The sequence below is a fragment of the Spea bombifrons genome, chromosome 1, assembly GCF_027358695.1.
Source record: "Spea bombifrons isolate aSpeBom1 chromosome 1, aSpeBom1.2.pri, whole genome shotgun sequence".
Classification (NCBI taxonomy): Eukaryota; Metazoa; Chordata; class Amphibia; order Anura; family Pelobatidae; genus Spea; species Spea bombifrons.
The window spans coordinates 153745386-153767307 of record NC_071087.1 but is presented as its reverse complement, the minus strand read 5'-3'; the positions used below and the strand labels follow the sequence as shown (position 1 = coordinate 153767307).

Here is a 21922-nt window from a genome sequence, read left to right as displayed (position 1 = left end):
AACAGTTAATTCACCATTCATGGCATTCCTAGTTACCAAGACTCTATTCAGACCAACAACTGAGGACAATGCCTTAGTAACCAAGGAACACTAATCTAAGGAACTATCAGTGACTGTTCGGCAGCTAAACAGTATCTGAGAAGCCTGGATTTAGCGGTACATTTGGAGGCAAATCTTCAACTATAAATATAAAAAATATACTATTAAGAGGCCTCCCTCAAAGCAGGCAATTTATGTCACGCTGAAAGACGCAATTTTCCGCTGGATCCCGTTTGATGGCATTCATACCCAGGTTGTGTCCTTCTGGTGGGGCAATCTGTAATACCCCCTGCCCTACACCCGCTTTCAAGGAAGAATCATTGGCTGAGTTGCTTCCGATTGTCTGCATGTCAGTGGTGTTAACTGCCACGTATCCTCAATTTACTCAGCGAGAACTGGAATTGAAAATAAGAAGTGGAGTGATTCAAAAGTGGCCTCTCCTCCAAAACCGGCCTGAAAAAGCAGAGGAATTTCCAGGGCTTGATCGTAATGTCCTCACGACCGACTCGAAAGGACACGCAGCGTTTGGGAAACCTACCCAGGGATACTTTAGAGACTTGTCACATTTACAGAAGCAGCTTGTTTCAGGTAAAATGTTTGCTAGAAACATATAATGTGTAAGCACGGAACACTCAAAAAGGTTTCCTTTTAAATTAGAGGAGCGTATGATATTTTGATGCCATAGAAACATAGAATGTGACGGCAGATAAGACCCATTTGGCACATCTAGTCTGCTTTTTGTTCCTGATGTAAAGACTTAAACCTTAATTAATTAATGGTATTCATTTTGATCCTTTACACCGATTTGATTACCCTTCTGTAACTGAAAAGGTTAACTGAACTGACTGGGCATGCTCCTGGCACACGTTAACCTTGCGAGTGCTAGAAGCATGATCAGTGCATTGAAAGTATGTATCTCAGACTGCTGACAGGCTTTTAAAAGGTTTAAATTTAACCCTTCATTTTACTTCCTTTTCTGAAGTAATCATAATCTTTTACACTCTTGTTCTTTCTTGTTTTCTTCAATGTCTCATATTACTCAGCACAGTACCCCAGGCCTCCTCACTCTGAATTTCTGTTCATTTGGCCTGTTTTGAATCTGTGACCATTTTTAAGCACTGGCAGAGGAGTTTAGGGGCCATATGTAAAAAAATGAGCGTTCTAAGATATAAGGGTTAAGTTACAGTGTCAAATCATAACGAGGCCCAGGGTAAGCTTCTCCTAGTGGGCAGCCCCCTAAAGTAGCCAAGCGCAGCCATTTGTGCTCCAGGGCCCCTTCAGCCTCAGCGGTGTAGCTTAATAGAGGTGAAGGTCTAAGCGTTCACCATTAAATCACGCCGGCTTCTCTACCACCTTAGTTGGTGCGTAGATCATGGAGTAATCGCTATGGGAGAACATCATTCAATATTCCTATGGTACAAAAACTCAAAGTATTGATGTGTTATTTGTGCTTTCTCCCTTCCAATCAAGGAAACCCAAATGGGGGGCAGCTCGCTACATGCCCCTCAGGAATGAGATCAGCCGTGAGATCAGCCAAGTCAAATTATCAACTGGACAAACCCAATCCCACCCAGAAAACAATACAGAAGACAAGATATCAGTTGTTCCCCCCACTAACGGATGCCTGGACCCAACAAGATGCAATGCAGAGGTCACTCAGATTAAGAATTTAATGCAGCAGGAGATGCATTGCTAGAATTTGTATTATTAAAAGAAACAGGTTCATATTATATCTTAATTTGCTTCCACGAGAGAGAGAGACTAAAATTAGCACATTTACGTCTTCCAGAAAGCTTGAATGAACTAGCGGCTTGGAAACGAAAGATCTACTTATTCAGGGGCCACTGCTTAGGGCCTCTTTTGGTCTAATGGGATCCTTGGAGGGTCAAGCGGAGATGCAGAATAGTTGAAAACGATATAATGCTGTAATATAGTTTTCTTACAAATAAAGCTCTTTCGTTTATGCGTAATGGCCCATTTGATTTCTTGTGTTAAATGAACACTCTAGTCCTAGTTTCATTGGTTTCATACAATCACGACATGCAAATCAATGCATGCATTCTTTGGTTTTTGGATTAAGAGAATTAGTCTTTTCTCTAATTTTACCCTTCTCCTGTCTGCCTCTGCTTCGTGCATTTATGTAATTAGATGCCTCAAGCCTGACTACTTTCAATAAAAATCTTACAATGCATATGCAGGAAGTGTACCTAAGTATGCTTCCTGCTTTCGGTACAGCCAGCTAGTGGGAGGTGGAAAATGAGTCAACACAATAAAAGCATTGGAGTCACTGCATGGAGAGAACATGATCCACACTCTTCCTAAAAGGATCAAATGCATTTCATTTCCCGTAAATGTCATGTTTCTTATAAATAGTAGTAATTGGTAGCATTCTTTAAATAATAGTGACGCAAGAAAAGGAGCAGGTGCCTTACACGTTAAGCACACAGAAGTGCCTAGAGTCTCTGTGTGGAGTCCTGCTTCCTCTGATTCCCTTTCCCCTTCCCGGGAACAGGAGCAGCTGTTAGCCACACCCCTTCCCTGCCCATTTCTCCTCCTACTTTCCGCCCACACTAGGTCTATCCTCATGCCTGGCTAACCCTGTCCCATGGCTAGCCTCACCCTTTTATAAAGCTGCTCCCCCAGAAAAGAGACTGTTCTGGGTATCCTACCCTGGGATGTGCACAGGTATCCATGTAAGGCAGCAGACATTTTTGGGATGGGAGCAATGGAGACAGAAAAGGGAGAAGAGAGGGGGAGAGTGAGGAGGAGAAAGAGAGAAGGATGTTAGGAGCAGAGGGAGATAGAGACAGAGAGAAGAGGAGGAAGGGTGATGAGCAGTGGAGAGAGAAAGAAAATATAGGAGACAGAAAATGAGGGGTGAGGATAGGGATAGAGAAAAGCAGGAAGAGAAACACAAGAGAGAGGGGAGAAATGGGGGACAAAGAAGGCAAAGAGGGGAGGGAAGGGAGAAAATAAAGAGAGAAGGGGAAGAGGGGGTAGAGAGAGAAAAGGAGAGGAAAGAGCAATTAACCATAAAAGTATTGCCACACGCTGCAAAAATGAAAAACAAAAGATTTTTGGCAGGGGTGGGGTACTGCTCAGAAAATCATTTTCTAGACTGAGTCTATGAAAACCACTTCCTGCTTTGACATTCTCAAGGTTAACTAGGTGTTACAACTGATCATCATATCAACCTCAACCCCTCTCCTCGCCGGCAGCCTCCTTCAACTGCTTTAATCTTCTCACCCCTATAAAAGTGCCTGTTGTCTCCCACCTAGTAGTGACCGCCTAATTTCCCGAAACCTCCAGATTGAGACAAATGTTAAATAGGAAATAAAACATCCATGATAGTGGGCCTGGGCGGCAGGAACTGGCAGATCATAGTCACATGCAGCCCCGTGGGGCAGGACTGAATTTCCACAATATTATATATCATATCTATATTATATTGTCACCAATATTTTTTTACCGTATTTGCTCGATTATAAGACGACCCCCCAAAATCTGAATAGTAATTTAGGAAAAAAAGAAAAAGCCTGATTATAAGACGACCCTATAGGAAAAAAGTTAGTAAATATTTATTCATGTAAACTAATTTGTTTGGTTTTTATTTCCTTTTATTTGCCAACCTGCCCCCAGTAATGCACATCTCCCCCCAGAAATGCCTTATACCTCTATGCCACTCTGCCTCTCTGATATACCTTTTAACCTCCTATATGCCACTCTGCCTCCAGAAATGGCTTATACCCCTATATGCCACTCTGGCATAAAGGGAGTTAAAAGGCATATCATGGGACAATGCCTAATTTTGTCACAAATATTTTTTTGTGTGGACAAAAAACTAGACGTTTTGTCCAAAAATAAATTAGGAAAAATGTCTGCTTCAGTCCCTGTAATCACCATATATCAGTGGGTCTGGTAGACTTGTGCATTCGGATATGTACAAACATTAACAAAATTTGCAAATTTTGTTAATTCGTACAAATGAGTGGAAACAAGGAAGGGGTCCCAACAAAACAAACCAAAACTAAAGTGGAAGCTCCAAATTTTCATTTGGATTTCATTTTGTACCCTCCTTCTCTGTCACGCTCTTTCACGGATCCCTACCTTCTCCTTTCCACAGTTTTGCTTCCTCTCCTGCTTCTTTTTGTCCCTGCTGCGTCACCCTGGTCTCCTGGAGCACTTCACAATCAGGGCGAAGACTCCATGTACACCACGGGGACAACCTCTCCCCTGGTCGGAGGAATGGCGGTGAGGTTGTCCCTGTGTTGCTCACTGAGGCTCCGCCATGGTGCGGAAATGCTGCAAGAAGCCACAATAATGCAGACATATCTGTGGAGAAAGAGAAAAGACTTCCATGAATTGTAGAGCCTCCTGGTCTGGTCAGGGGACGACCACCAGGACATCACCAGGACTGTGGGGAAACTTGGCAAGACAGAGTGCTCCAAAAGTTATAACTAGCCCATAGAAAATGGTCTGGTTGTTAGTTATGTTTGGGCTAAACAAACAATAATATAAAAAAATAATCTAAAAAAAAAATGTCATATTACCACTAATGAACTATCTTTAATATGACATTAGAATTCTAGCATTAGCACAATGAAGGTGTTTTTGATTTCAATATGTTTACAAGAACACTGCATTGGTTTTTTTAGTAAAGGAAATAATGTTTCATCCCTGATATCTGCCGTGTATAAACACCGCGTGCATTTCGCCTTGATGTGGTGCACACAGAGGGAATGAACATACAGTTTCCACTTGCATAGCTTAAAACCATATAAACACACACACACACAGCATGTTTCCTGGGACACGCACTTTCTTTTATGCACTTTGTGGTTTCTTTTGTTGTGTAATTTGTGCAAGAATAAAAATGAACAAAAACAGTTTTTGGCAGCCTATGGTCTCCGACTATTTATTAAACGAGATAACGTCTCTGCTTACTATGTTACTAATGTATATTTACAAAAAAATGCATTAAGAAATGCACAGAAAATGCCAATTCTTGAACGTTATCATTTATCCTAAAAGAACAATGAATCCAAATATACTTTTTATATTATTTTATTTCATTTTTTTAATAATAAAGCCCCCCCAAGTCCCTTGTTGTAGTTGTTTCTATAGCAACCATTATGTTTACTGGCATTCTATCCAGTTCACAGGCCTCCGTGCCAAAAACATACATGGCGCGGTAGTCATAGCTTCTTATATCACAGCGTAACATTTACCGACCTTTGAATCTACCACATTATCATCTTAGCTGTTATAATATGGCAATGACTAAGGTCTATAATTACTTTAATCACTGAATGTAGATCTCGTTACCCTATTAGTCCAATAATGTCTGTACAGCTCTTGTGTATTCCGCAAATGCATAGCATTATATTTTCATATGTTAGACCTCATTTGCTACTTAAATGCATAGTCTCCAAATCTCTAGAAAATGTCCTAATATGGATGTATTCCCTTATACAATTTAGAAAAATAAGGGCCAGACAGTTACTAAACCTGACTACGGCAACACCAAGTGAGCCAATATTTCCAGGACCCAATAACCAAACAAAAGGCATTATGGAGATAAAAAGCAAGAATGTTGATTTAGTAAAACAGCACAAAACTGTTACACAACAACTGAAAACCTAATCTCTAAATAACGCATTGTATTACATACAAAATAACCACTGGAAGAAGGTAGTTTGGTGGTGACTTATTTCATTCTACTACTAAACTTATTTCATTCTACTACTAAATAGACTTGGGCGCCGGCCGTCTTCGTGTTCGTCTTCGGGGGGGGGGGTGGACCCTTCGTATTCCAGGAATATTCGCCCGTTCCCATGTTAGTTTCCGTCAAATATTCATGTACGTTTTTTTACTTAGTATTTGTTTTTCTCTACGTTTTGGTTAACACAGGGTAAACGCTGTAACAGTTAGCAACAGCTTTAGCGCTAGGATTTTAAAGGTCCGTAAGAGCGACTCTATTGGTCACCGGCAGGGGGCTCCTCTGGCAACACCCAATGAATGGCAGCTGCCGGCGACCAATAGAGTCCGTCTTATGGACCTTTAAGTCCTGGCACCAAAGCCATTGGTCTGCCCAGGCCAAGTTGCTCAGAGATGTACCTTCCCCTGCCCTTTGTGAGGGGGACTAAAATCCCAGTTCCTTCCAGGCCAAGTTGCTCAGAGACAAGTATAATCCATCGAAGTACACAGACGTTTTTAAAATACTGTGCTGATTTAAGTTTCTTTCTTTAGGTGATATTCACTTTAATAGTGATCCTAGAACAATTGCAGCTGAGATGTCAGAACTAATCCACGTGCAGTTTTTTACCATTCCTAATTTTATTTGCAAAATACAGAACTTTTTTTTTCTATTTACTATAGCAACCAGAATATACACGATAAGACATGAATGTTTAAATGTTTAAATTTCAGCAAATTCTGCAACTATCTTTCACACAATCAGATAATATTTTAACACAATTGGTAGAATCACAAATATATTTACAGAATGTGATCCTGTAACTGAACATTTCCCCAAATATAAATTGCAATGAAATGCTAAGACAAACCATTACTATCAAACAGACTTCAGCATATTTTTTCACATGTGTGTTTCCAAGACACTGATACAAGTTAGAAAGGTTTTTATGTGTTTTCTGACATCACCCGACAACCAATTATAAATATTGTTACAGTAGTGCTATAGTATGGCTTGCTACAATTTTAGAGATAGACCTGCTAAAACCACATGTTCTTATGGAAAGATTGCACAAGATGTATTGTGTAATTAATACGTGTGATGACAGTGAGTTGTGATGTGATAGGTGTGATGGCAGTGAGGTGTGATGTGATAGGTGTGAGGGAGTGAGGTGTTATGTGTTATAGGTGTGAGCGAGTGAGGTGTAATGTGTTATAGGTGTGATAATAGTCATGTGTCGGAGTGTGAATATTAGTTAGCGTGGGTAGGGGCTGGAGGACCACTTGGCTTAACCTGTCCCACTGGCCAGAAGGTGCCAACCCTCCACTGGAGCAGGGCTCACTATGCAAAGGACTAACCCCAGTTAGGCTTTTGAGGGAAGGAGAGTAGGAAAAAGTGGGCAAGCAGTGGGCAAATGTCACTTCTCCCGGCTAGGCATTTAAGACACTTGTCAACTTAAGAAAAGTTTTAGACCTGTCTATATGGTGTCTTGTAAGCAATAATCCATTACATCTAATACCAAATATATATCAAAATATGGTCCGAGCCTCGCATTTCCCACTTGTCTACAGGGCTCCGGTTTGGGAATGCAGCCTATTTGTCGCTGTACACTGCAATATAGGAACCATACTCATTGTCAGCCCTAGGATTTCTTGGATCCTTGGTACCAAGCAAAAGAAGACACACTCACATGGTGCCTCATGAAGCAGAGTGTCAGGGTTCTCACCTACCCCCCTCCTACTTGCTTTCTGCTCAGTAAACAGGTACACACCTCCACCTGGTCGCTCGTTCATTGGCCAGCGCCTTTTTGCTGTGCTCTGGCTATTTAAGCTGCCAGGTTCAGTACCTCACTGCCCTTGTGTGGTTTCAGACCTCCTTGTGCATTCCTGCTGTTGCAGCTATTAATTCCGGATTGTGCTTTACATTTATTTTTGGTATTTTTCTATTATTTAATATAAGGTGGCTTTTTTTATCAGCATCTCCTGTTTCCGTCTGGGTTTTTGGGCTCCCTGACACAGAGCCAGTTAGGGAGATCATCTACCTGCTATGTGGCTCAGTAGCATTAAAAAAAAAATAGGTGACAGACCTTCCCCCCGGTGCTCAACACTGAAGCCTTGTGCACTGGGATGGAGCACTGAGACCGATGCCTGTATGAACAGACCTCACACTTCCACCACATAACTTCAGAAAGGTAAGAGACGGGGAGAAAGGGGAGACATAGTATAGAATAGATAGTAAGAAAATAGAGAAAATATATTGGGGAGAGATAGCGAGAGAGGGAGAGAGAGAAAAGAAAGATAATTAAAAAAAAACAGAAGAGATGGGGAGAAAAGGAAAGAGAGTGAGAAGGGTGAGGTAATGAGAAAGAAGAGACATGGGGAAGTAGGGAGAAATAATAAGAAAGGAGAGAGAGATGATGAATAAGGGAAGCGTTAGTGAGAAAGGGAAGAGATAATGAGGAGGGGGAAGAGGGATAGAGACAAAAGGGTGAAAGAGTAATTAAGAGAAAAAGACGAGATGAGATGAAGAGGAAGAAGTGAGATTGGGATGAAGGGGCGATAATAAAAAATGGAATATGATAACGGGGAGAGGTAGGGAGAAAAGGGGGAGATTAAAAGAAAGGAGAGATAAGAGAAAGGGGAGCAAAGATGATGATAGATAAAGCCAGAAGAGGAAGGGAAATAACAGAAAGGGGAGAAAAGGGACAGATAAAGAGAAAGGGTGGGAAGATAAAGAGAAAAGACATAGGAGAGACAGAAAGGTGATAAAGACGACAAGAGAAAATGAGAAGAGGGTCAAAGAGAAGGGGAGAGATAAAGAGAAAGGAGAGAGGTAGGAAGAAACCGGGAGAGATAAACAGAAAGGAGAGCGATAAAAAGAAAAGGGATAGATAAAGATAAAAGGTAAAAATAGGGAGACAGGGGAAGGATTAAGAGAGAGGGGGAGAGATAGATGAGATAAAGAGGGTAATGAGAGAGGAGAATTAGACAGAAAAGGGCAGGGGTAATGAGAAGGAAGAGAGATATGGCATAGGGGAGAACATATGAGGAAGGAATGGAGAGTGTGTTTGTGTTTTGAAAGTGTTTGTATGTTAGGGCAAGTATGTCTAAGGCAAGCAAGTCCCGTGGATGCAATCTGGGTGCTGGGCAATTTCTATGTGTGCAATCTGGGTGTCAGGGCTGCCCTTTGGGGTGTGCGGCCTGTGACCTATGCCTGCAATGTAGGGTTTTCAATGCGTTATTTATGTGACCCAAACCTTCAATGCTGAGTTTGCGTGTGACTTTCAGTCACCTGCAGTGCTATATTTCCATGTGTTATTTATTTACTCTATACCTGAAAAAACAGGGTTTGTATGTCTTATTCAGTTGATCTATATTGCCAATGCTGCGTTTCCTTGTGCTGTTTATTTAATCTATACTTGAACTTCATCGGGGCTGAAGCTGCCACCATTTTTTTAACCCCTACACATGCAGAGTAGTGACTGACAGTCTATGTGGCTGTGTGTGTGGCTGTGTGTATGTATATGTTTGTGTGTCTATAGAACTGTGCTTGCGTGACCGTGCATGTGGTCTGGTACGGGAGGAGGTCCATGGGTTACCAACGTTTGTGACGTCACTGTATCTCAATATTAGAGACTTTCCTGAGCTAACTTCTTTAAAATTGTATAGTATTTCTGATACCAGCTGGTTCTGCAATGGTTAAGTCTTCTGTGGCAAATAACATGTAAACACTTGTGGTTTGTGCGCAGCTAAATTAAACATTTGCTTCCTATTTCTGTTCTTTACCATCATTGGTTTGTTCGCAATTCCTCCTGACTGAGGTTAGTTTAAAAAGTGATCAATTTAAACATTTCTGTAAAAGCGAGACGGGGTGCTACTGGGGAGCGCATCGTCCGCAGCAGTCCCTGCTGTCATGAATTATATGGCTGCCGGAATTCTACTGCTAGCAATCCATTCAGCTCTTGGAGAGAGTGGAGCATCACCGTTTGGTAAGTAATGTTATCATCACTATTTTTATTATTATTATTATCATTAGTATTATTATCACTGTGATAATTATTTTATACAACCTGAATGGGCACAGTAGTCAAAATTGTTCAAAAAATATGTACATTAATAAAATGATTTTAAGGTTTTTAAGATAATTTACTGAGCAGTCCCTTTGAAAAGAGGGAGTAGGGGACCCTGAAAAAGTTTTGTGACCCCCTACATTATAAGTCACACCATTTCAGGCAAATGCTGTATATTTCTGTGTGTATATTCGAATGCTGTTGCCTGTGACATTGTAGTGTTAGTAAACCAAAGCCTTAAGTGCATCGCGCCTTCATACATTTATTAATTTTATCATAAAATTATAATTGATGTATTACCTTTACCAGAACAAAATAATTAAATAGTTTTAACTTTTAACCCTCTTTATGCAAACGGGAGGATCAAGGTATGAAATAGCAGCCTTATGGAGTTCGGTTTTCTAACAAATACACTATACCTTGGGGTAATAAAAATATAATGCTCAGTGCGGAACGTTAGGTGAACATTACATGAGAGGAGAAAAAAACCTGATCAAATCACAGAAAAATAGAGTTGATGGTTTGTTAGGTTCTTATTATTCAAAAAAAGTTGGTATTTTAAGAGGAAGACACAAAGGGAAATAGGGAGAACATGAAAGTGACAGATAAGGGAAGAGAATGAGAGTGATAGAATGTAAAAGAATTAGAGAAAGACAAGAGCAAAGAAAAGGGGCTAAAAGAGAATGAGGAATTTTGTGATGGGGAGGGAGATATTTTTCCTTATCTCATAACGTACATTGCTGGTTGATGGTGCTGCCATTGATTATTTTATGCCATAACCTGAGTGATTGACTCCTCCAAGCCCGAGACTGTACAGTCACTGGCAGCGTCCACACGTGCGATCAGATCCCAACGTCCAACAACGAGGATCCAATAACACATACGGGCCTGGCCTGGCCAGCTGCAACAAGACATACTATAAAAGTATTTTTAGTGGACAATTGTTCTTGAATCCAATTAAATAAATAAGGATTTATTATATGTTTGATAAGCAGGAAATATATTTAGTGCACCTTTAAAGTATTTAAACATGAAATTATCCAAATAATCAACACCATGGTTGCCAAATCTGCCCTACAATCCCCCCAAACACTCACGCATCACCTCTAAAACTGTTCTTATTGTAGAATTCAACCTCAAGCCACCTGGAACTTCTTTTTTAGGTCAGTGCTTCTAATTTACCCCCCATGCTGACATGCAGAGGTGCTGCACTTGCTTTGTTAGCGGTATCTGAGGACCATGATTGGGAAACTCTGACCTAGATGGATGTTGAGATATACAATAACCTTTTGCCTGTAACAGAGGGGGTTGTGCAATATTTGCCGTAGCAACCTACATAGATATAAAATCCAACAAAGAATCTATAGCGCACGTCAAATTGGGGTACAATTATATACGATATATACAAATATATACACAATACTTCCCCCTTTTCATCTTCATGTATGCCGATATATAGCTTTGGACTACACCATAAGTTGTTTTATTGTTTGAAGTTTTTCAATCATCTTTTTGTTCTATGAATTATGGAGAGTTTCTTCTTTAACAATGTACAAGCAAATTCTGGATGTTTCTCTCCTGCACAACTTCAATATGAAACATAAAAATTCAAAATAAAAAATGATATCGAAAAAAAAAAAGTTACATTTGAAGGTTTGAAGATGTCTTAGAACAGCAGTAAGAGTAGAGGGGCTGCACAGAGGTCAGATGACACCAGGTTCATATCTCCTGAAGTCTCGCTTTCATCTTTAAGAGTATATGACATCATGTTCCAGTGCCTCGACATGGGCCCTTGATGTGGCAGATTATGAGTGAATGAATGATGCCATATGATGGCATGTTCACTGGTCATTAAACGTTTGGAGCCGTTATTAAGGAGGCTTTAATATCATATTCTATCAGCGCAGATTGATATATACAGAATGCAGGGTTATGGTTAAAATGGGTGGGCCAGTGAGCTTAGAACAGGTCAGTAATTATTTATTAACCAAAAGCTACCCTACTGTTTCTTAATGAATCAGGTGGGGCCCTCAGGCAACACTCCACCATTATCATACCTGTAAGTGTACAAGCGCTGTACATACATAATTGTTTTACCAGTTTATATTAATTTTAGCGTGTGTACTAATCCGTAACGTGTCTCTCTTGGCACCACGAAGATGAAGAGAATGAAGAATTCAAGGCAGACTTTGAATGCGTCTCCACTGTGACACTACAACTTACTGAACTTACCTGCTATTTGCCGAACGCGTTAGATACGGATTCTGGAAATGTTGATATTTATGTATGGTAAGGAATCATTTCATTTCGGAAGATTGTGTATTGCTTGGGTGATAAACACTGAGGACTTTGCAGAGCTCAGGAAAATGTGCTGCCTACTCGTGCACGACAAGTGTGGTGAGTTGCCCATCGATGGCCAAGTTGCTTACCAACTAGCGAACTCATTGCACTTGTATCTATTAGTTAAGGTTAAAGGATCCCCCAACATCACCACCGAAGCTATGGTTCTCATTACTGTCCATGCATCATCCTGAACTTTTCCTCCCCCATTTAATCAGCAGAGGTACCCAGAAAGGTAGAAACGCAGAATTTGACAGCAGTTGATAACCATTTGGTTTATAACGTCACTGACCTTGGTCTTGTCTTAAAGTCAGGGCAGCCATATGCCTATCCCATCCTATGTTTGAATAACCGTATTAACGACTACCACCTCTGCTTGGAGTAAGAATTTGGTGCAACGAGGCAAGAAGGTGGAATTAAATTAATTTGGTAAGGGAATATGTAGTCATTTAGCCCAGTTATTTATATAATGGAGGACAGGTCCATTAGACATAGAGTGCATCAAAATGGATATATTTTCACTTGTAAATTTGAGACCATCAATTACTTTTGTCTACAAATATTTAAATGCATCTAAGCAAATTACCTGCTGTAAAAAGTTGTAACATTCACCCGGCAAATGTGCACAAAATGTTAACATGCAGTATAATTGAGACAATTAAACCATTTCAATTCTGGTATATGTATATTTCATAACCAAGACATTTTTTTTAGCAAATTCATACAGAACCACGAAAATAAGGCCAGACTCCCCACGAAATTCTGATTCATTCTCTCTCACGCTCTCTAAATGTTTCCCTACCTTCTCTGCCGGCCACTTCCACCAACTCCTCTCACTTTAGCATCTCCTTCTTCTTGATCTTCTATCTTTATTCTTCACTCTTTCATCTTTTATCTTCTATCGTCATCCGCATGTTCGTGGACATAAGCTGGTGCGAACTTCCACCAAAATAGCATTGCTTTCGGTGACGTCATCCCCCTAATTCTCAATCGGGGGAGAGGACGTCACCGAAAGCATCAATATTTTAATTTCAAGTTATGTCCCTGGAGATGCAGACAAAGATAGAAGATAAAAGAGAAAGACAGAATTTAGAAGATGATGCGGTGGTGGCCAGCAGAAGTGGAAATGGCCCACAGAGTATGTGAGATAGAGTAAACCAGAACGAGAATGTGAGTGTGAATGAAAGTGAACGCCGATTTCCAACTGAACTGAACAGGCAGGGAACTAGATTTGTTGCCCGAAAATTAATGGGTCAAAAACAAACAAACAGTTGTCTGAATCATTTTTGGCCTATTTGCATATGTCTATTATGCAGTAATAATAAAGTTCTAAGTCATCTATACTTTTGATGTAGTGATAATAAGGACTGAATTATAAGGAGAGTCTCAACCACTCCAAGAATATATTTTTCGTGAATGTGGTGTGGACGGCCTTTTTTAAAGCTGTGTTAAACATGGTTTTTACTCACACCAGTTAAACATGTAGCCCAAGGTATCCTCGTCCTCCTTTGATAAGACCTTACTACAAAATAAAATATTAGGAATTAAATACATGGGTTGACCATTTCTATTATTTACACTAATTCCAGACAGCAGAAAATAATGTGAACGTTTCAGAAAACTACATTTATCACTATTTTGTTATCACACCTGTTTTGAGTCCATTCTATTCAAGAAGTGAAGTGGTTCATCAAGTGAACGTGAGATGGACTTTATTCTGCTACTGCAAACTCACATTATTTGCCAACATGCATGCATGAACAGACATTAAAGAGAGGAGACATTAAAGTAGTGGATTCATTCATACAAAATATGGAGGTTTTAATGAAATATGTTTGATAAAAGTATAATTGCATAATTGTCCGTCATCACTGGTTTGGGATAAACCAGCAAGGTCTCCTGACTCTTGCTGTAGGTCGTCATGCTCCATTCACCACCTAGTAGCTTCCTTTTGGGATGTGTAATTGGGACATGATTCATGGCAGGAGGCAAATTGGATATAGGTGCTGCCGCAGGGACTGTCTCACGAATTTGTTGCTGGGCACACTTAGTTGTAGGACTTACACGATATGTATGTTTTTGGAAGCCTGTCTACCTTTTATTTTTCTTTCTAACAACATATTTTGCAGTGACAGTGAACAGCACATCGGTGACCAAAATGAACCATGCCCAAAGATGACGAGGACAGCAAATGGTTATAAATTAGCTGACGTTTACGAAACCGAGGAATACACTGTTTGCGTTGGAAAGAATATGTGCAAGAATGTCAAAATAAAGGACATTGGTACGGCATTCCGTTCCCCGCGCGTAACATTCCAGCTAGCGGAGCTGTACATTCTCATTGATATACTGTCTGAGCAGCAGGTATCTTTAGTCTGTACTCCAACATGCTGCGATAGGCTAAGCTGCAATTGTTATATTAATATTTTAATTATGATCTCTTATTTATTTAGCGCCAACAATTTACGCAGCGCTTCTTACAATACATATATTCAAGGGGTCTGAGAATTGGCCGACTAAGACAAACCGATACATTAAGTGCTTGTAGTAGATACTCAGAGGTCCCAAATAGATTTATTCTGGAACAGCTGCAACAGGCCTTCTGCCCATAAAGCGTAAACATGCACCTCAAGCGCGTCGGGACAAAGTGCTCGTTAATAGGCTTTTCAATTCGGATTTTCACAATGCACCCCTTTCTTCCCATGATGATACTTGATTATCTATTAAGACCTCTCAAGATCAGTCTCCAATAGCCAAAAAATATCAACCCGTGCCCCAGCCTGATGGGTTGGGTTCATTGTCGTAAATGTATAATTCTGGCAGCTTACATCATTTCTACATATTTCGGTTAGTCGTGTGCGTTATTGTAGTGCTTTTCAAAATCTTTCAATTAAAATTCTCTTGTTTTCCTTTTTTTTAAATTTACAGTTCTGGCTGACCCTCCATTCAACTTAACTGTTGCTTACAATAAACAGGAGAATGAGTATAAAATTGCATTTAAAGAGCCTTATAGTAAAATGGAACTATTAGGGGACAATTTACAGTATGAGATAATTCTGAGGAAGGAAGATGAGGAATGGCCAGTAAGTATAATTTTTGTCTGTTACATGTACGTTTGCTTGATCTACTTCACTCTGCTTGTCTCATTTCAAGAAGCAAATCCATTTCTCATTCTTGACAAAGTGTGATGTCAGAGTAATACATCATCACTGGCTACTCTTACAGTACTCCGGTAGTCCATATGTGCAAGAATCGTAACTGTGATGTAAACTAAAAGAAACAATACCAAGTAACTATTCTTTTCTAACAACCTCTAGGATGTAAAATCCCTCTGCACTGAACAATTTACACAAAGAATTAAGACACCCCCTGTAACCTAATGGTGTTATTATAAAGCGGTAACTAACCAGTTCAAAAAGGAACTTTTCCTCCTAATGAGAAGCGTCGATCAGATGTAAAATATCCTCTTTGGTTTATAATTCATATTAAATATCATTTTTAAAAATGCGTGTTTGTTTCGTAAGTAATAAAAACATAGAATATGACAACAGATAAGACCCACTTTTCCTGCTGTAAAAACTCAAGCATTAATCAGTCCTCGGTCTTGTCTTAGATTCATTAGCAAAATGTCAAGCCCATGGATGTTTACATTTATTTACTGTATCAGCCTCTGCCATTTCTGAGACATAGGCATTGAATATATACAGTATATATATATATATAAGGTCATGAGAACCTATACCATACTTTCTTAGGGGAGTGCTCTCCTCCTATTTCAAATTAACTAGCTACTCCAGAGGGTACTAAAAGGTACTTTTTCAGATCTATTCCATTTCAGCACAATTTTAAAATCATCATGCTTTAAAATCTCATGTCTTCTGATTACAGGAGTGCAACCAAGAGGAAATACTTAAGAAGATGGTAAGTTAGTTCCTGGGGAAAAAAAAGTACACCCTCTCTAAATTCTATGGTTTTACATGTGAGGACATAATAATCATCCGTTCCTCAGCAGGTCTAAAATTAGGCAAATACAAACTCAGATGAACAACAACACGTGACATATTATACTGTGCAATGATTTATTGAACAAAAATAAAGCCAAAATAGAGAAGCCATGTGTGAAAAACTAAGTACACCATTACTGCTTCTATAGGAATTGAGATGCTAAGTAGTAGACAGGCGTTGTTAATCAAATGCCCTTGATTGATCATCAGCAAGTGTGACCACCTCTCTAAAAGCCAATGTTTTTAGTTCAAGTTATTGGTGGTTCTACAAGCTTTTGAATCATACGGAGTACTTCGTTTTTTAACACATGGCTAATGGCTAGTAACACACGTGTATAAAGCCATGTCACTGCTCTGTGTCTGTATCTCAAAGACAGGAGAGCAGGAATTGGTGCATCAATGGATTGTAGACCAGGATCTCACTGTGTTCTGCCTCGACTCGGCGTATCGCCACTTCCGTGGTATAATATGTCCGGCTTGGAGGAAAGAAGATAGAAGGGAGATGTAATAGAAACATTTAAATACTTAAAATGATTTAACAAAGTATAGGTTTATATCAAAGAAGGATATGTAATCAGGTGCTCCTTTCTATAATTTAGAACTAAAATGCTTCAGGTTAGAATCGGTTTTATCATTTGCCTTCTTTAATAGTAGCTGTTCATAATAGCCATGCCTAGAAATACTTTTTTTTATGAAATCTGTGAAGCAAGCTGTATTTTGCCGCAGTGATCTCTGTTTGTCTAGTTAATGTACCTTTTATTCCAATTCAGTGCATACAGACGCCTTACAATGAAGTGCTCATCCCGGGCAAAAAACTGGAATCCGTGACAAAATATGCAGCAAAAGTTCGAACGAGGCCAAATAGAAGTTTTTTTAATGGTCCGTGGAGTTCATGGTGTGCAGCGTCCGTCTTTGAAACCAGCTCAACAAATACCCAGCAAGCCGCAGGTAAACTAAATTTGGCTTTTTATATTACATTTATTTATGGAGCACCAGCAGCTTCCGTGGCACTAATCTAATAGGGGAATAATAACATTTAAATTGAAAATAACATTAGCATGTGGTACGGCACATTAACACTAATACAGAAGGAGAAGAGGGCTCTGCTCCTGCAAGCTTACGATCTACTAGAACGTCTAGGAGGAACGAGAGAAAAGAAGGAAGGTGTGGAGAGGAGAGGAAGAAAATGTATTTTAAGAAACTATGTTTTAGAAAAAACGGTGCTCGTTAGTAGATATTTTGGATACGGAAGGATGTATTCTTTCCCCAGGGTTACACATGACACATTTGAAATTCTCTTAAGAGCCTTATTAGACTCAGGACATTCTGTCCCTGTAGACTGTACCATGCCAACCCAAATTGACACCCGTCAAGATCTACCAAAGATTCTTGGATAGTAACAACTATTCCAGCATATTTGAGTTTTGTTTGATAATGGATACGATGTCGTGCAGATTAAACCCTTCATACGCTTTCTTTTCTTTATTGTAGATGGAAGAATTCTAATAACAATCTTGGTCATTACTGGCAGTGTAATTTTTATCATATTCATTATATCAATTATATTTTGGAAAAGGAGGTATGTACTGACAAAAGATATATATATATATAAAATAAAACCTTTTTATTGGATTAACATTCCATTTTAAGGATGAGGTTTTTAGAGTATCAACCACTCTTTATCAAGTCCAAAAGCAATACTAACCATATTATATATATATATATATATACATACACACAGTTGCCTCCACAAATATTGGCACCCTTGGTAAAGATGGCCAAAGAATTATAATAAAACTTGCCTTTATTGTTTAACTATACACAAAAATATTCGGATCTCATGGATATCAAACAATTGCACACACAACAAACCTTTATCCAAAAAAATAAAAATCGTTAAATATGTGTGGCACAAATACTGGCACCCTTTTCGTCAATAAACGGGGATGGTGTTCCTGTAGTCTGTTGATAATTGGTAGAGTCCATGATGCCGTGTATCCTAACAAAATGTCCAGGTCCTCTGGCAGAAAAATAGCTCAAAAACATTAAAGATCCACCACCATATTTAACCGCGGGCATGAGGAGCTTTTCCATACGGCTGCCTCTGTGTGCCCCAAACCCACCTCTTCTTACATTTTGTACTGATAGTGGAAATGGTTTTACCCATTGTGATGAATGGCTGTGTGTTACCCAATATTTATACCCCTATGAAACAAGGAAGTTATGGTTGAACAATTTCCACTTTCTAGTAACCCAAGTGTACTAAAAATGCAAAATATCAATGGGAATATAATTAAAATATATTTTTCTTATATGAATTTATAGGGGCGCCAATAACTCTGGCACACATATATTTAACATATATAAATAATTACCAAGGGTTCCACTATTTGTGAAGGGCACAATATTATATATTATGTATTTTCTGTATTAACGAGACTTTCATACCCAAATATTTGGAATTGCCAACATTTATGTATATATTGGCCCACCTCCGGCATGATCTTACAGTCATAGGACTAGTCGAAATATTTTTTAAATGGGTCGACATAACTTCATATTAACATTGCTTTAATAGTATCTAGTTTTCTATCTGGTAACATTGCAGGACGATCACATTTTTATGATAAGATAAACATTAATACGTGCTTTTTCCTTTACAGAATAAAACCACTGCTCTGGCCAGAAATTCCAGACCATAAGAAAACATTGGAAAAATTCAGCAAAAATGCAATCAAGGTTGGTCTTTTACTTGATAATGTGTTACAAAAAGTTACAGACCCATCACAGACAAACCCGCTAAAGAAGAGTGCGTAGTAATGCACTTTGTAAATACTTTAATATGCGTTCTTTAAAAAAAAAAAAAAAAGAAACCTCTGAGCTCATTAAAGTGCGTTTGATGGCCGGAGTGTTTCTTTAACTTCATCTTAACGTAAAGTGGATTCACCTGTGGATTTTAAATTTGCCTAGAATTCCCATCTCTGCTTGGCACAGACAAGCAGCTATCAGAAGACATGAATCTCTTTATTGAAGACTATAAATTGTTTGGTGGGACTACCCACAGGTCCCGAACCACCAACACAAATATATGTTTTTGAGGAGCGGACAACTCCAACCAATTCACAAGGGTGATGCCTAAACTGTTCATGTAGTCAAGTATTGGTTTACATGCTTAATGTAGAGAGCAACGCATGTGTTGTTTACGTGAAACCAAACATACATAAATAATCCTTTCAGCATTATAGAGCGATAATCACCGTATGCTTTTCTTTAATGGATCACTGTTTAATATATTAACTGTTATTTACCTTCTGTTTTAACTTTGAATTTCTACTTTAATGTCTAGCAGCACTACATAACTTTCAACCCAGATCTTTATGAGGATACGGTCATTAATAGAGTGGAGGACATTCAAGTAAAAGAGTTAGAGGAAGAACCTACCGATTCGCCTCCAGGTGAAGAAGAGACATTTTTTCCATGTCATACCGAAGACATACAATCTGGAAAAGATTCTCGTGTTACAGCTTGTGAGACCTCCCAACTACCAACTGCGAAGACCACAGTGCTCTTCTCGGAGAATGATGGACCGCAGCGTAACGTTCCTTTGGATCACATACCTGACGTGGAGACGCACAGGGCCATTCCTGCAGCTACTCCTGATGTCCCACAAACCTGTGCAGGAGGTATTGACCGCTGCAATCCCCGGGATAGTATTACCACAGCATTGTCACCTCACACGATGGAAAACCGTCCTTCATCAGATGATGCAAGAGAGACACCTGGTGGATTCAAAGTGTTTCCCTGGGAAGAAGCCTACGTTGCAATGTCTGCATTTAAGACACCCGTCAGCTCTGCCAACTAATTTGTGAATGTCCAGGCACCTGGCCTAATTCCAAGTATGTCATATGACAGCATGGTGAGGTGGTCCCTTGGTGTAAGAACAAACCTTCTACTAATAATTATCAAATAACAGATGGAATAAGTATCTTGTGATAATACCTTTTTTTATTGGACTAGCAGAATTTTGGAATGACAAGCTTTCGTGAGCTCTTCTCCCTTTCTCAAGTCTAAAACATTTCTCTTGACACCACTGGACTCATACGGCTACAACCTCTACTCTACTACTAATAATTATGGAATATTCTAGGAATAGAATCATAGGGCATTGAATCGCATGTTGTAATCGCCTTATTCCTGTGTTGATTCAGTAGTCAAGATAAATAGCCAATAAGAAAATGTGTATATACTAAAGACAAAGGCTTTCCACATAACGTAAAAATAATATTCACAAGGAATTTTGTTTGAAGCCAGCCTGGGAACTTTATAAGCTGAGCTTAACGCTCCATGGGAATTCAAGCTTGGGTATATCCACCTATGGTCCACCCTACCAGGCCTCTCAACCACAAGCTTTCAGCCTCTTTGTATGCAGTAGTTAACAGTCAGACATCATAGAACCACTTACCCTATTAGGGGGCAGTTAGCCATGTGTATACCCCTGCTATTTCAGGCAAATCAGTGTCAGAATATTGAGTCTCCTAGAATTACATATTTATCAACACTTTACAATCCCATCACACAAGCTTCCCAAAGGCGGACGTGCTACAGCCTGCCTCCTGCTGCTCATCGCCAACCACTGAGCCTCATCAGGCAAGTCAGTGGTAGGCTTAAACATGTCACTTGAAGAACAGACGTCGCTTCTGGTTGATCTATCGTCCTACACCTGTCCGGTCAGTGTGAAAGTAGTTGCTTCTAAGAAGCCCTTTAAGTAGTCTCGGTTCCTCCTCACTAGTACCCAATCAGGGAGCAGGTTAGCTTTACCCCGGCGCTATTCTCATTGCATCTTTGGATCATGCACCAGTGGCTTGTCTACAACCACAAATTTCTCTTATTTTTTGTGGTTCACGCACCTATTTAAGTTTAGTTTATGGACAGTTGGCATGCCCATTCACCATGCTTCTTTCGAAGAGCTTCTACTGTAATGATTAAATATTTACTAGATCCTCCAGGTGAATCTATACAAGGGAGACAGAAAAAAGATAAACTAAGAACACCTTCTCTCTTGGCAACCACTTCCTCTAGTGTCTGATCCCAGGGATTTGTTTGGCATCTAGACTTCATGTGGATCTCCAACCATACTAAAATGTAGTAAGGTGGGACAGTAGCATGGGATCCCTAAGGATTGTTCAAGCCATTAGGATCATAATGGGACTGCACGGGTTCATGGATTACAAGACTAGTCAGTGGTCGGTACAGGTTCCAAAGCTTTAAGCCTTTTCAGAGGTGAGATCAAACAAATCAACAGGACGGGTTCATAAATAGTAGACAAACCAAAGCAGTAGAGACAAAGAAGTTGGGAAACTATTAGAAATGCTACCAGTGATCTGTGTGTTCACAGACAATGGAAATATGGGTTTCAGCGGGGAATGGTAAATATGAGCACCATTAGAATAGCGATTACTTTTGGTTCTAAGTAAAGAGAAGTCCCCCACCCCTGTTGTAGCCCGTTTTCGCAGACCTGGACTAAGCTGTGACATTATATAAACGAGGTGACAGGGACGGCCTGGGTTACATGAAATAGTGTATTGTCGCTTCAAGACTTATTGTAAAATTCCAATTGACTACCATGCTGCTTTGTTAATATCTACCTATGTATCAGTATACATATACATTTAAATTGTTGATGTAAATAGATATACAACTATGGATCCATGGTTACTATATATTTGATAAGAGACAAATCGCACCCTGAATTGGGTTGATTTTCCATTTTGTTTA

General features: G+C 39.5%; 1 protein-coding gene and 1 long non-coding RNA gene across 2 annotated transcripts; both read left to right on the top strand.

Annotated features, from left to right (window-relative positions):
• The first annotated feature begins 4 nt into the window (after positions 1–4).
• On the top strand, positions 5–2009 carry LOC128475827 (uncharacterized). Its single transcript, XR_008346873.1, has 2 exons — positions 5–627; positions 1510–2009. It is a non-coding gene; the product is annotated as an uncharacterized LOC128475827 (long non-coding RNA).
• A 7637-nt stretch (positions 2010–9646) lies between these two features.
• Positions 9647–20009, top strand: IL7R (interleukin 7 receptor). Its single transcript, XM_053454562.1, has 9 exons — positions 9647–9722; positions 11963–12092; positions 14273–14427; positions 15072–15226; positions 16032–16064; positions 16918–17095; positions 17639–17726; positions 18811–18886; positions 19494–20009. Exons 1-9 carry the CDS (start codon positions 9647–9649, stop codon positions 20007–20009), a joined length of 1407 nt encoding a protein of 468 aa, XP_053310537.1.
• The last annotated feature ends 1913 nt before the right edge of the window (positions 20010–21922 follow it).